Raw genomic sequence first — 13,881 nt, forward strand, 5'->3', positions numbered from 1 at the left:
TAATAATGAATATACACCCAAGAAACCTAAAATATATTCTTACCCTTATAATTCTTTATTCCTTGGCCATTTCCCCTGTTTTCAGCACAGCTAATATTCACACTGACCGCTGATGTAATATAATGGCACACTTACCTAGGCCTTATAAAGCAAAATGCTCTTTGTTTGGGTACCAATGATGTCAGTACAGATATGCAAACTAGAGGACAGCAGTCTAGGAGGTGAACCTTTTGAAATGTAAAGACTGCTGGACTAGCTGCCAGTGGGTTTTGGTATCTCAAAAAAGATTAGTTTCTTAGACTTTGAGACTTCTTTAGAATAGAATATAAAGATATAAGGAATATATTGATATTAAAAAAACTTCCTTAGAACATCTTTGATATGAATGATCAGATGGAGACACTGAAAAACAAATGTTTGTATACAGATGGTAGATACATGAGGAAACTTCATTTAGCCGGGTGGTGAACAAAAAATTGACAAGGTACTAAGGTCCGTCTAGTCTAGTTTTTCCTGTGGTCACGTATGGATGTGAGGGAGGCCTGGCGTGCTGTGATTCATGGGGTCGCAAAGAGTTGGACATAACTGAGCAACTGAACTGAAGAAAAGAAAAGATGTTCATGAAAAGTGAATAAAAATTGCCATTACTCTGGATTGTTAAAGCTTTATGAAAGAGGTGGTGGAAGGACAGTTTGTATTAGTGATGAACGGAGACAGTGCATAGGTCTAAAAGGTATGGTTTTGAAGTCAGGCTTGAGATCAAAGCCTGGCTCCACTGCTCCTAAACTGTGTGCCCTTGGCCAGGTCACTTACTATGCCTGTTTCCTAATCCATAAAAAGAGGACAAGAAAAATACATCTCTTCAATGGTTTTGTGGCTATAAGATGATAAATGTAAAACATTTAACATAGTGAATTGTTTGTAGTAAGGGCTTTAATATCACCCCACAAATGACCAATGAGAGCACTTCCACAAGCCTTTAAATTCCTACAGTAGACCATCATCCTTGGCCTCAGCTTCTTCAGCTGTAAAGCGATGGGGCTAGTCTAGATGAGTGATTCAGACATTAGAGATGTCATGGACTAGGGGAAAAAGAAAATACTACAGTGGCATCAACTTTTATTTTGCCAACTAAGGAGATTTTAAATGAAGACTGTGACCTAACATCACCACCTTTTCATTTTCATAATCTTTTTAAAAAGTGAGGAAGCCATTAGCTCAAAGATGGCACTTTAAAAAGCCCACTAACATTATTTTTCTCATTTCTTCACGGACTGTAAAAAATTGGTCCTCAATCAGAGTCCCATATTAAAAATTCTATCATTTCAAGTTTATCTCTTAAAAATGAAGTACTATGTACAAAATGAATTTGTCAATCAAATTTCATTTTGGATAAGGATTCAAATGAACTCCTCAGTTGACCTAAAAGCAGAAAGGGTTAGAATCAAAATCTTTCAAGCTATTCCCTGGCAAGGTGGAGATTCTGAAGTAGTTGTAATTCATAGTGCTGGAAAGCAATACTGAAAAATTCTTTGAAACCTAGGGATACCCTAAACATGCTTAGAAAAGCAGGGAGGAAGCAGGTGATTCCCACTCCTAGAAACATGATAGAATTGAGTTCTGTCTAACACTGAGTTGAGTTCTGGTCTGCATTTAGTGACCAAAAGTAAGTTTCACTCCCATGACTGAGAACTGCCTCTGAACAGAAGGGGGAAAAAAAAAAACACACACACACAAAAACAAAAACTGAAGGGAGAAGGCTCAAGGTGTTTTAATTTGCACTGACTGAAGCATAATTTCATTTTGACATTTTTGCTAGTGGTACAAGGGAGTATATCTCCACTCCTTAACAAAACAAAACCTGTTCAGGGAGCACAGATCTAGCAGCTAACAAGTTCCTGTTCTTGAATATTCACAGAGGAAGTGGCCCGCATGACACTTCTACTTTACCCTATACTACAGTACTAGTTTTAATTCACTTGAAGAGAAAACTTTCCATAAAGAAAGGAGAAAGGGAGAAAGAGAAAAGGAAAGGAATAAAGAGACAAACAGAATTTGTATGTTCAGACTAAACCCTTGTGATCCTTATAATCAGAGAATTTAAAGCTATAAGACAGCAACTGAGGACACTTGGGGCCTATGGGTTAAGTAACTTGTTCAAATACCTATAGTGAGTAAATAAGAGAGTTAAGATTCTCCAGGCCTTCTGTACCCCAGTCTAGTTTTTGACCTCCAAACCAATGGTTTTCAACCATGGTTATACCTGAGAATTATCTGGAGCTTTAAAAGTCCCTATATCCAAGCTATAACCCCTGCTAACTAAATTAGAATCTTGTGGTAGGGGTACCAAGATATCAGTATTTTTTTGTTTCTAATGTGAAGACATAGTTAAGAATATCACTGCCCTAAACCATGGTGCCCTCAAGGTGGGCAAAGCACAGATAAGGATAATTCTGTGAACAGGTTTGTTAGGCCCATTTAGCAGAACCTCTTGGTAACTATTACAAGTTCTAGGCCATTGCAATTCTAGGCCAAGGTCATATTTGCAGCCCATGATTACTATTACCACACCACCATGGGATTATATAGTATAATAGAACAGAACTATGGTGGCTTCATTTAACCCAAACTGAAAAGTGTTTTGTTTTTTACAATCAAGCCTTTTTTTTCTTGCCTGGAGTATTATAAATGATGTATTCAGGTCCAAGTATAATTTAGAGCTGAAGGGGCAGTGATTGTAGAACCAATGAATTACCTCTGAAGCTGCTGCCTGGGCCTCTGTGACACCCCAACAGCTCTATTCTGTTCTTCAAGGAAAGGGCCTCTTCCACCCCCAAACCAATCCTCACCTGATCTCCAGTTTTCTTGCAGGTCTCAGTTTTTCTCTGGACAGCACATCATCGGATATCTACTGCATTAGGATGTTAACGCATAGAAACTTATAATAGAAGGTTTTAAAATGTTTATTTGTATTATGAGGGTGAAATGATGCAAGAGTGCAAAGAAACTTAAGTATTTAGCCCTTGTTTCCCTGCTGTTCACATTATTTTAGGAAAAGAAGATTAAGGAACATTAAAAGGAATGGAAGAAGTAAATATAAATATACCTAGCCAAATCCTCTAATTCACTAAAGGATGAACTGAAATTGTTGGCCCAATTCACATTTATTGAGAACCTAAAAAAATTACTTCCCCCGTAACCTCCCTAGACCTGTGAAAAAGGGGAGTGGACAACATTTATATTACAAGACAGCAATCTTTTATTGAAACATTTTTTTTGGTCTAAAATTATGCATGGAGAGATTAACCTCTTGTTCATAAATTAGGATAATTCTAACATCACTATTCCAAACCAATATTATTTACAAAAAAAGTACCTTTTCTTTGTTTTCTTGCCAGTTCACAGGACTAAATTCTAAATTTTAAACCAACTTCAGTCTAGCTTTTAAAATTTCCCTGCCACCAAATGCCCAGCAAACCTTATTAGGGTAGGGGGCAGCCTTTTGACGGCAACAGTCATCATTTACCAGGAATGTAGAACCACAACTGAGCAACAACAACAGAAGATTAAATCATTCCAAACAATTCCTGTTTGCTTTCCAAAAGCATGCTTTGTCTAATTCTCCCATTCTATACAGACAGGTGGGAGAGGAACGCCACAGAGCATCGTAATGTTGATTCAATTAACCTCTTCAAAAAGTGGACAAGATGGTTTAGCATATATATGGATGAACTGCAGTCAATGACACTAACAAGTAATAAACTTTAAACCCAGATTAACACATATTCCCCAATAGCTGGCCAGCTCAGATCATTACTTCTCATTGAATCTGGATCACATGTGCAATTTTTTACTCTCTAGTTAAATACATTGCCAAAATTTTTCAAAGCATATAGGGAACAGGCTTCTTAGAAATTCAAATTAAAATGTTAAATAATAAAAATTGCTGGCTTATTATACAGTTTCTGACAAACTCCAATGTGCTGGGTGACCGAAAGTAATTCTATCTCAGTTGCTAGTAAAAAGGTAAATCTTGTATATACATAAAAAGACAATATTACAAGACTGTAGTGTTAGCCTACCGAAATAAGAATATCTAGAATGGAATTTTAAGTAAACACTTGGGATGATGAGCAATCAGAATACAAGAGAAAAGAAAATCCACATAAATTAATTCTTAATTTGAGAAATCAATAAAATGTATACACAAATTGATAAATACTGTCTCCATAGGTCACTAATTCCAAGGACTAGTTAGTAGTTAGTTTCTAACTAAATTATTACAAGACATTCTGGTGTATTCTCTCTTCTTATGATCAGTTTGTTCTGGCAAGACTCCAACAAGCACTTGCCCTTGAAAACAGCTCAGCGGGAGAAGGCTGGAGGCAATCACTTCATTTATTAACTAGCCACAAAATAAATCCCAAGATTACAATAATCACTGACAGGACAAGCACCAGGATACAGATCTTCTTGCGAGATTTTTTCTGAGGAGAGAAATATGTAAAGAAGACACTCATGAAACAAGTAAAAAATGTTTATAAAACTCCAGGAGTGCTTCATCAGTCGGGCTCCTGGTAATGCAAAATTAAACTGTGTATGACTATGCAGACACCTTCTCAAAAATCTCAAGGTACCAGTGCTAGACAGCAGTGCAAGTCCTCATTCAATGCTCCCAAATACAGTTTTGCAAAGGAACTGTTTATGTTGCAAGGTGTTATTTGCCATAAAATAAGTTATTTGTACATGTATATTTGAATAAAGGTTTTATACCTATTATAAAATTTTATGTTCACTGTAAAAAATACAGACAAGCAGAAGAGAAAATAATCACCCACAGATAAGACAGCTGACATTTTAATTGTATTTTCTTCTGATCTTTTATCCAGGCAGATTTATCTGACAAAATTGGAACCATACTGTATCATGTCTGATGGTTTTCTCACTCAATATTTTAGAATAAAATTTGTGATATTATAAACTCTTCATAAACATCTTTTAATTCCCACATAAAATAACATGAAGTGGATGTAGATAATTTACTTGACTGTTCTTTACTGTTGGATATTAAAGTCATCACTCACTTTTTAAAAGGAAACTACTGTTAAATACAATTTCTTTAAGAACAGTCCCAGGGGAAGTACAATTATCTTAGGAACATGGTAAATGACTAAATGCTATTTGTTTCTAAAAACCCATGCAATACCAGGTTGAGGAGAAATGAGAAGGACCTCATTCACAACATGTGTAAACTGAGGTGAAGACCCGGATAAAGTTCGTAAAATCAGAGTTTCAAATAATATGTAGAAAAATACCACTTTACAGAAAGTAGAACAATTAACCCCTATTTGTTCACAGCAAAATAACCCTCATATGATAAGCCAACTAATTCATACATAAACAGCAGTCCAAGTTGAGCCTCTGTCCATTTTCTGTGGCAACAGTCAACATAAATTATCTGCAAAGTCCTACTTTGTACCTATTACTATCCTAACTGAAACAAATTTCATCTGTTTAGGTTAGAAAATTAGCCTTACCCCAAATTAGGTATCATGCTAGCTTATCGGGATAGCTTTGTAGCTAAGAGGCTTTTATGTCAGTTTATTCAAAGTTTGATGCCTTTTTTGTAGATCTCTCTGCAAAGGAAAATACTAAAAATGGGGCTGGGATGGCAATTACGACTGCCTGCCTCCAGCTTAAGACCAAACAGACGGCTGCAGCTGTTCTCCATGTGTCAGTGACTCTCATGGCCCCTAGAGTCTACAGCAGAGTGACTTTCTTTTGTACCTGCTTTTACCTGATAGTAAGCAGCTCGCTGTAGCTGGTCAGTGGCTCTTTCTACATGCACCTCTGAGCTTTCCACGTTGGCTTCTATGCTGTCTGCAAAAGAGAAGGGCAGAGGATGTTTTACCACAGTCGGATGTTTCAAGACTGCAAACTGAAGAGCATTCTGATGCTAAGGGTCCTGTTCACCATCATCACTCCAACTATCCAGCCATGAGATCAAAAGTTACCAACCCCATAAGAGAACAGCCCTCTTCTTTGGAAATAAACACCAAAGAATTATTTAGAGGTAGAGGGTTATGAAGTATGTAAATCATCCACAACAGTTCAGAAAAAAATCAGGTAAATAAAAACAGTGCAAATAAAAAGCAAATGGGGTAGAATGTTAACAAGAAGTAAATCTAAGTAAAGCTTATAAAGGAGTTCCTTGTTATTTTCATTTTTGCAACTTTTTGTGAACTTGAAATTATTTCCAAATAAAAAGTTTTTTTAAAAAAGGGTTTCAAATCCCATAGTTGTGCAAGTTTCTGGAGATAAAAACTGAGAAGCTGACAGCAATTTCCCTAAACAGCCAAAGACTTAACATGAGGCTACGGCAAGTGAATGGGCTATTCATGGAAGCCTCAGTTTAATTTCCACATTTGACAAGGTAAGAAAATTGCTAAGAAAATGAATTTAGTGATTTTTAAATGGTATTCCTAGATTCCTAAGACACAGCTTACCGACTTCTTTGCATACAAAAACTATCCACTCACCTTTATGTTAAAGGTATCAATAATACATACCAATGATATCACCTTGGTCATGGATCATCATGGCCAAATCTTTAAATATCTGATTGACATCCAAAATATCAGCCTAAGGAACATACACACAAAAAAATTAACCAATATTAAGTAACATGTTGGAAGATTCATTTCCTCTACTTACCTAAAGTTCTGGCTATTAACATAACACATGTGTTTTTAAAGCTTATAAATCATGCTTTCTCTATAAACAGAAAATGAAAATAAAGTTAATTATTAACACTTACTAAGTGACTTCTGTATGCAGAGTACTATGCTGGTAGGTAATTAGAAGCACAGTCTCTTGGAGCCTATCAGTTACAGAGGACTGTTAACCCTTCACAGTCTTGTTCAACCTTAAATTGAGAACTTCTTTGGACCTCCCTACTAAAATGTGGACAATGACAGTACCCATCTCATAGCATTTTCAGAAGTACTAGATAAAAAGTTCTTCAGTTCAGTTCATTTCAGTTCAGTTGCTCAGTCGTGTCTGACTCTTTGCGACCCCATGAATCGCAGCACACCAGGCCTCCCTGTCCATCACCAACTCCCGGAGTTCACTCAGACTCACGTCCATTGAGTCTGTGATGCCATCTAGCCATCTCATCCTCTGTCGTCCCCTTCTCCCCCTGCCCCCAATCCCTCCCAGCATCAGAGTCTTTTCCAATGAGTCAACTCTTCTCATGAGGTGGCCAAAGTACTGGAGCTTCAGCTTTAGCATCATTCCTTCCAAAGAAATCCCAGGGCTGATCTCCTTCAGAATGGACTGGTTGGATCTCCTTGCAGTCCAAGGGACTCTCAAGAGTCTTCTCCAACACCACAGTTCAAAAGCATCAATTCTTCGGTGCTCAGCCTTCTTCACAGTCCAACTCACATCCATACATGACTACTGGAAAAAACACAGTCTTGACTAGATGGACCTTAGTTGGTAAAGTAATGTCTCTGCTTTTGAATATGCTGTCTAGGTTGGTCATAACTTTTCTTCCAAGGAGTAAGCGTCTTTTAATTTCATGGCTGCAGTCACCATCTGCAGTGATTTTGGAGCCCCCCAAAATAAAGTCTGACACTATTTCCACTGTTTCCCTATCTATTTCCCATGAAGTGATGGGACCGGATGCCATGATCTTCATTTTCTGAATGTTGAGCTTTAAGCCAACTTTTTCACTCTCCTCTTTCACTTTCATCAAGAGGCTTTTTAGTTTCTCTTCACTTTCTGCTGTAAGGGTGATGTCATCTGCATATCTGAGGTTATTGATATTTCTCCCGGCAATCTTGATTCCAGTTTGTGCTTCTTCCAGCCCAGCGTTTCTCATGATGTACTCTGCATAGTAGTTAAATAAGCGGGGTGACAATATACAGCCTTGACGTACTCCTTTTCCTATTTGGAACCAGTCTGTTGTTCCATGTCCAGTCCTAACTGTTGCTTCCTGACCTGCATATAGGTTTCTCAAGATGCCGGTCAGGTGGTCTGGTATTCCCATCTCTTTCAGAATTTTCCAGTTTATTGTGATCCACACAGTCAAAGGCTTTGGCATAGTCAATAAAACAGCTGCTGCTGCTGCTGCTGCTGCTAAGTCGCTTCAGTCGTGTCCAACTCTGTGCGACCCCATAGACAGCAACCCACCAGGCTCCCCTGTCCCTGGGATTCTCCAGGCAAGAACACTGGAGTAGGTTGCCATTTCCTTCTCCAATGCATGAAAGTGAAAAGTGAAAGTGAAAAGTGAAAGTGAAAAGTGAAAATGAAGTCGCTCAGTCGTGTCTGACTCTTAGTGACCCCATGGACTGCAGCCTACCAGGCTCCTCCGTCCATGGGATTTTCCAGACAAGAGTACTGGAGTGGGGTACCACTGCCTTCTCCACAATAAAGCAGAAATAGATGTTTTTCTGGAACTCTCTTGCTTTTTCAATGATCCAGCAGATGTTGGCAATTTGATCTCTGGTTCCTCTGCCTTTTTTAAAACCAGCTTGAACATCAGGAAGTTCACGGTTCACGTATTGCTGAAGCCTGGCTTGGAGAGTTTTGAGCATTACTTTATTAGAATGTGAGATGAGTGCAATTGTGCGGTGGTTTGAGCATTCTTTGGCATTGCCTTTCTTTGGGATTGGAATGAAAACTGACCTTTTCCAGTCCTGTGGCCACTGCTGAGTTTTCCAAATTTGCTGACATTATTGAGTGCAGCACTTAAAAGAAAGGGTATTATATGGTAAATGACTAATAAGTGGTATAGCATTTACCTCAAGCAGAGAAGGAAGACTATGGCAGAAGAGGCAGGACTTAAGAAGCCATATACATAGAACAAACAGCCCAGTTTGGCTATAACGTGGATGTGATATTATGATTCATAATAAGAAATATGTATTTGATCTTTGTCTCAACCGGAGCACAGAGCTCCTAAAATTTTTTTCTAAGTGATAAAAGAGATAAAGATGTCCTTTTTAATTCAAAACAAACCCTTTCAACCACTCCTAAGTATGTTAATAGCTTGGCTTTTGTAAAAACCCCTAAGGATGGGGACTAGTTGCCAGGGGAACCAACCTGGTGTTTAGTTGATTGGAACTTTCAGCCCCAATTCCAACCTCTGGGGAGGGGTGGAGGGCTCAAGGTTAGATCAATCACCAAAGGCCAATTATTTAATTAATCATGCTCATGTAACCAGAAGTTCAGAGAGCTTCTTGGTTAGTGAACACATGGAGATATGGGGAGTGTAGTAGGCCTGGAGAAGGCATGGAAGCCATGCATGCGTGCATGCTCAATCATTTCAGTCATGTCTGACTCTTTGCAACCCTATGGACTATAGCCCATCAGGCTCCTCTGTGCATGGGATTCTCCAGGCAAGAATACTGGAGTGGGTTGCCATGTCCTCCTCCAGAGGATCTTCCTGACCCAGGGATAGAACCCATGTCTCCTGAATCTCCTGCACTGCAGGCAGATTCTTTGCCACTGCACCACCGGAGAAGCCCCATGGAAGCCATGTACCCCTGGCCATATACTTTGCCCTATGCATCTCTTCCGTCTGGCTCTTCCTGAGCTGTATCCTCTTATAATAAACCAGTAACCTAATGAGTAAACTGTTTTCTTGAGTTCTGTGAGCTGCTCCAGCTAATTAATCAAACCCAAGGAGGGGATCATGAGAACTTCCAATTTCCAACCTGTTGGTCAGAAGCACAGGTGACAACCTGGATTTGCGACTGGCACCTGAAGTCGCAGAAACGGGGGTCAGTCTTGTGGGACTGAACCTTCAATCTGTGGGATCTGAGGCTAACTCCAGGAAGACAGTATTAGAACTAAGTTGCACTGTAGCGTATCTTGATGATGTGGCAGAATTGCTTGATGTGGGGGGCAAAAACACATATTTGGTGACCAGAGTGTGGGAAGGATAGAGTGGGAGTAGAAGAGAAGCACACCGGAGTGTGTTGCTGCACTGTTAGAGCAGGGTTTGCATGTTAGATGCAGGAAATGACTGGACACGAAAGTGCAACAGCTAAGGAATTAGACCTTGATTCTGTTGAACGTGAAGTGCCCATGACACTCCTCTCCTCAGCTCCACACATCTCATTCTACTCTCGGCTGAATGGGATTTCTCATGTGAAAGAATCAATTAGATGATTAGTAGCAATAGATGAAAAAGAAAACACATGACATCTTTGAAGTCAAACTTCTGGCTTTCCCTGATGGCTCAGCCGGTAAAGAATCCACCTGTAATCCAGGAGACACAGGAGGTATGTGTTCAATCCCTGGGTTGGGAAGATCCCATAGAGTAGGAAATGGCAACCCACTCCAGGATTCTTGCTTGGAGATTCCCTTGGACAGAGGAGTCTGGCAGGCTACGGTCCATGGGGTCACAAAGCACAAGTACGAGCACAAGGATGAACTGTTTCATCAAAAAACAGAGGGCAACAACAAAATTCTGTAAAGCAATTATCCTTCAATAAAAAAAAAAAAAAAAGAAGAAGTATCAAGAGAAAAAAACAGAGGGCTCTAGGGAAATGTGTCTCAACCTTGACTGCACTTTGTAATCACCTGGGAAGTTTGTAAGATAAAAAATGCCCTCACCCAGGGCTTCCTGTGGATGTTTGTCCATTTTTAACCTACAAAAAAATAAGAAAATCACATGCAGTTCAAACTAGTAATTGGTGCGGGGATGAGAAGAGGTGGGGCATTAAAAAAAAAAATCTCCAAGTGATTCTAAAAGTACAGTCAGGGTTCAGAACCACTGCCACAGATGAAGGTCAAGGAGGAGATCAAAGTTTCTCCTCTCTACAACCCTCCTCCCCCCACTGTCCCCAAGATGGCAGTCTTCCATCTCCATGGAGAAAAGTACTCAGGTTTAAGGATATTTTACTGGTCATCATGCAAAAAATTAAAGTTGGAAACTCAGGTAAGAAAGGCCTTGAGACTTCTCTCTCAACCCTCACCTCAAAAATTGTTCCTGTTTCTCTGACTCACAGATGGGATATCCACAATTTGTGATTGGACTTTCAGATGCGCAAAAATGGAGCAAACTTTTTGGCCTATCTTTACTCTGGGTTATTCAGACTAAGCAAAGGGCTCTCCGTAGAGCCCCACCGAACCTAGAGACTGGCATTGAGGTTTGGGGACAAGGTCTTAATAAAATATTTGTTGGCCTTGTTCTGTTCTCCATGGGTATTCTCATGGAGACCTTATAAAATATGGTGACTGAAAAGGGGGTCCAGGTATCCTCAGGCACCATGACCAGTACCATCCTAGTGAAGTGTGAAAGTTGCTCAGTCATGTCCAACTCTTTGTGACCCTGAATCCTCTTTGTGGCCTGATTCTCCAGGCCAGAATACTAGAATGGGTAGCCGTTCCCTTCTCCAGGGGATCTTCCCAACCCAGGGATTGAACCTAGGTCTCCCGCATTGCAGATGGATTCTTTACCAGCTGAGCCATCAGTGAAGCCCAAGAGTACTGGAATGGGTAGCCTATCCCTTCTCCAGCGGGTCTTCCCAACCCAGGAATCAAACCAGGGTCTCCTACATTGCAAGTGGATTCTTTACCAGCTGAGGTACCAGGGAATCCTGATATGGTCATAAGAGTAGGTCAAATTCACCGTGATTACACTGACACATAATATGCAAACTGTACAACTCATTTCATCCTTTTTCATAATCAATGAGAGAAAAACCAGATTGCAGATACACTGAGTCAAACAAAAAACATGACCTGGCCCTCACCTCCAGCTGCCGAATCGCTGTCTCCCTCTCTTTAATAAGCTCCAGGTCCTGTTCGGTGATGGCCACCTCATCCTCCTGTCTCTGCATCTGGTTCCACTCCTCATGGCTGCAGGGAGACAAGCACATGGGCTGATTCCTCCCCGCAAAGGTGTACCTAAGACATATCATCTCTGCTGTCAGCAGAGCCTGTCCAAAGACGGTACCAGGCCTCCAACTCCTCTGGTAACAATACAAGTCCCTGGGGGTTACATTCTTCACATCCAGAGGCAAAGAACTGGTAACACCAAGAAAACCAAGTCTCAGCTTTCATGGGCAAAACTAAGAGAAGGCAGAATTACAAGGGATGGGACTCCTTGCTGTTTCCATCCAGGGATACACGCTATAAAGTTGCTAGACAAGAAGCAGGCAGAGATTTGAAATCTCTGGCCCATTCTCTCCCAGGACACTCTCAAAGTGCAAGCTGTGTTGGCATCTCAGGTACTAAATGGGTAGAGAAGAGCAGGTTAAGTGACCTGTCAGTGCCTCACCAATTAGTCTGACAGAATTATATCTCCTGGTTTTCAAGGATTTCTTTGAGGCTATTAAATGTCTCTTAACAGAAAAGCAAAGTGAAAAAGCTAATGAAATGTTACAACTCTTCTTTTCTGGTACCATATTTAGAAGAAAGGCATATGACTTATGAGACATGGCACTTTGAAAATTCAATATTAAATGTACCTTTCCAGTAGTACTCATAAATCACATGTCATCTCCACAATACTTAGAGAACTTTCTCCACGTGCTGGAGATATAAAACTGAGTGAGAGGGCACTCCAGGCCTCTGAGGCACTCAGAGTATAGGGGTGGCAAGATAGATGCACACCTGTGACAAAACACTTTATGTTCTGAACTAGTACCATCAATACATCTCTATGGAATTAGTTAATTCAGTTTGGAGGAGGAAGGGGATGTCTTGTAGATACAAATCATTTGCTTTTTCTAGGGTTGCCTCCATTTTAGGGATGAGTAAACAGAAACCCAGGAACTTTGAAGAACTAATATCCGAATTATAGGTAAAATCTCAGCCCTCCTAAATTGTAGGTTTTGGGGGTTTCTATTTATTCCTCTTGAGCCAAACCCTCTCCTCAACACACAGACATCAGAGATTTCTTGAAAGTTTTTTATTCACTTTGAAATTATCCCTTTCATAATTCAAAGATCATGGAAAAGCCCACTGTTTTGACTTTTTTTAATTTGATGGATTATAAATTACCTACCCCAGGGCTCTTGAGAGTCCCTTGGACTGCAAGGAGATCAAACCAGTCAATCTTAAAGGAAATCAGTCCTGAATATTCATTGGAAGGACTGATGCTGAAGCTGAAGCTCCAATACTTTGGCCACCTGACGCGAAGAACTGACTCCCTGGAAAAGACCCTGATGCTGGGAAAGATTGAAGGCAGGAGAAGGGGGTGACAGAGGATGAGATGGTTGGATAGCATCATCAACTCGATGGACATGAGTCTGAGCAATCTCTGGGAGCTGGTGATGGACAGGGAAGCCAGGCGTGCTGCAGTCCATCAGGTCACAGAGTCAGACACAACTGAGAGACTGAACTGAACTGACCCCAGGGGTCCCTTTATTTTTCCTCCTTTTTTCTCACTGATTTTTAAAATTAAAAGGAAGTATAAAGTATAAAATCCCATCTCAACTATCTACCTTAGAACAATTCCTTTACCTGTCAAAGGAGACGAGCTGTTCCTCTCTCTGCCTCTCCTCCGCCTAGAAAGTAGATGGCATTATTGCTGCTGTTATTCACAAACATGTCACAGACACAGACACACACACACACACACACACACACTCACATACACACAATGACCTCCTTTAGCTACAGTATAAAGAAGCAACATCCTTTGACTCTGATAGGATCTATAAGATGACACAGGGCTCTGGCAATCTGTCTTGACTAGGAATGGGTGTGAAGTAGTCAAAAGCCAATCTGCACTCCACTTTGGGTTCAGAGTCAAAACTATACTAAGTAGGATGGAAAGAACATGGTAGGAGAAAGGAATAAAAACTAATAACAGTGATAACATTTTTAAATCTGGAGAGAGGTGGGTTAAGGGAAAGAATGGAA

General features: G+C 40.2%; 1 protein-coding gene across 2 annotated transcripts in view; it reads right to left on the minus strand.

The window, feature by feature from the left end:
- Positions 1-1,755: 1,755 nt before the first annotated feature.
- The window catches only part of STX12 (syntaxin 12), a 37,694-nt gene continuing 25,568 nt past the window's right edge, over positions 1,756-13,881 (minus strand). For both annotated transcript variants that reach the window (XM_027965430.2, XM_060411426.1), the window contains exons 5-9: positions 13,480-13,523; positions 11,766-11,871; positions 6,570-6,642; positions 5,798-5,880; positions 1,756-4,487 (exon numbers count right to left, since the gene is read on the minus strand). In XM_027965430.2, coding sequence (XP_027821231.1) covers positions 4,395-4,487; positions 5,798-5,880; positions 6,570-6,642; positions 11,766-11,871; positions 13,480-13,523 — 399 coding nt within the window. In that variant the 3' untranslated portion in view covers positions 1,756-4,394. The remainder of the gene's footprint in view (positions 4,488-5,797; positions 5,881-6,569; positions 6,643-11,765; positions 11,872-13,479; positions 13,524-13,881) is intronic.

The sequence above is a fragment of the Ovis aries genome, chromosome 2 (assembly GCF_016772045.2).
Source record: "Ovis aries strain OAR_USU_Benz2616 breed Rambouillet chromosome 2, ARS-UI_Ramb_v3.0, whole genome shotgun sequence".
In the NCBI taxonomy this organism is placed as follows: domain Eukaryota; kingdom Metazoa; phylum Chordata; class Mammalia; order Artiodactyla; family Bovidae; genus Ovis; species Ovis aries.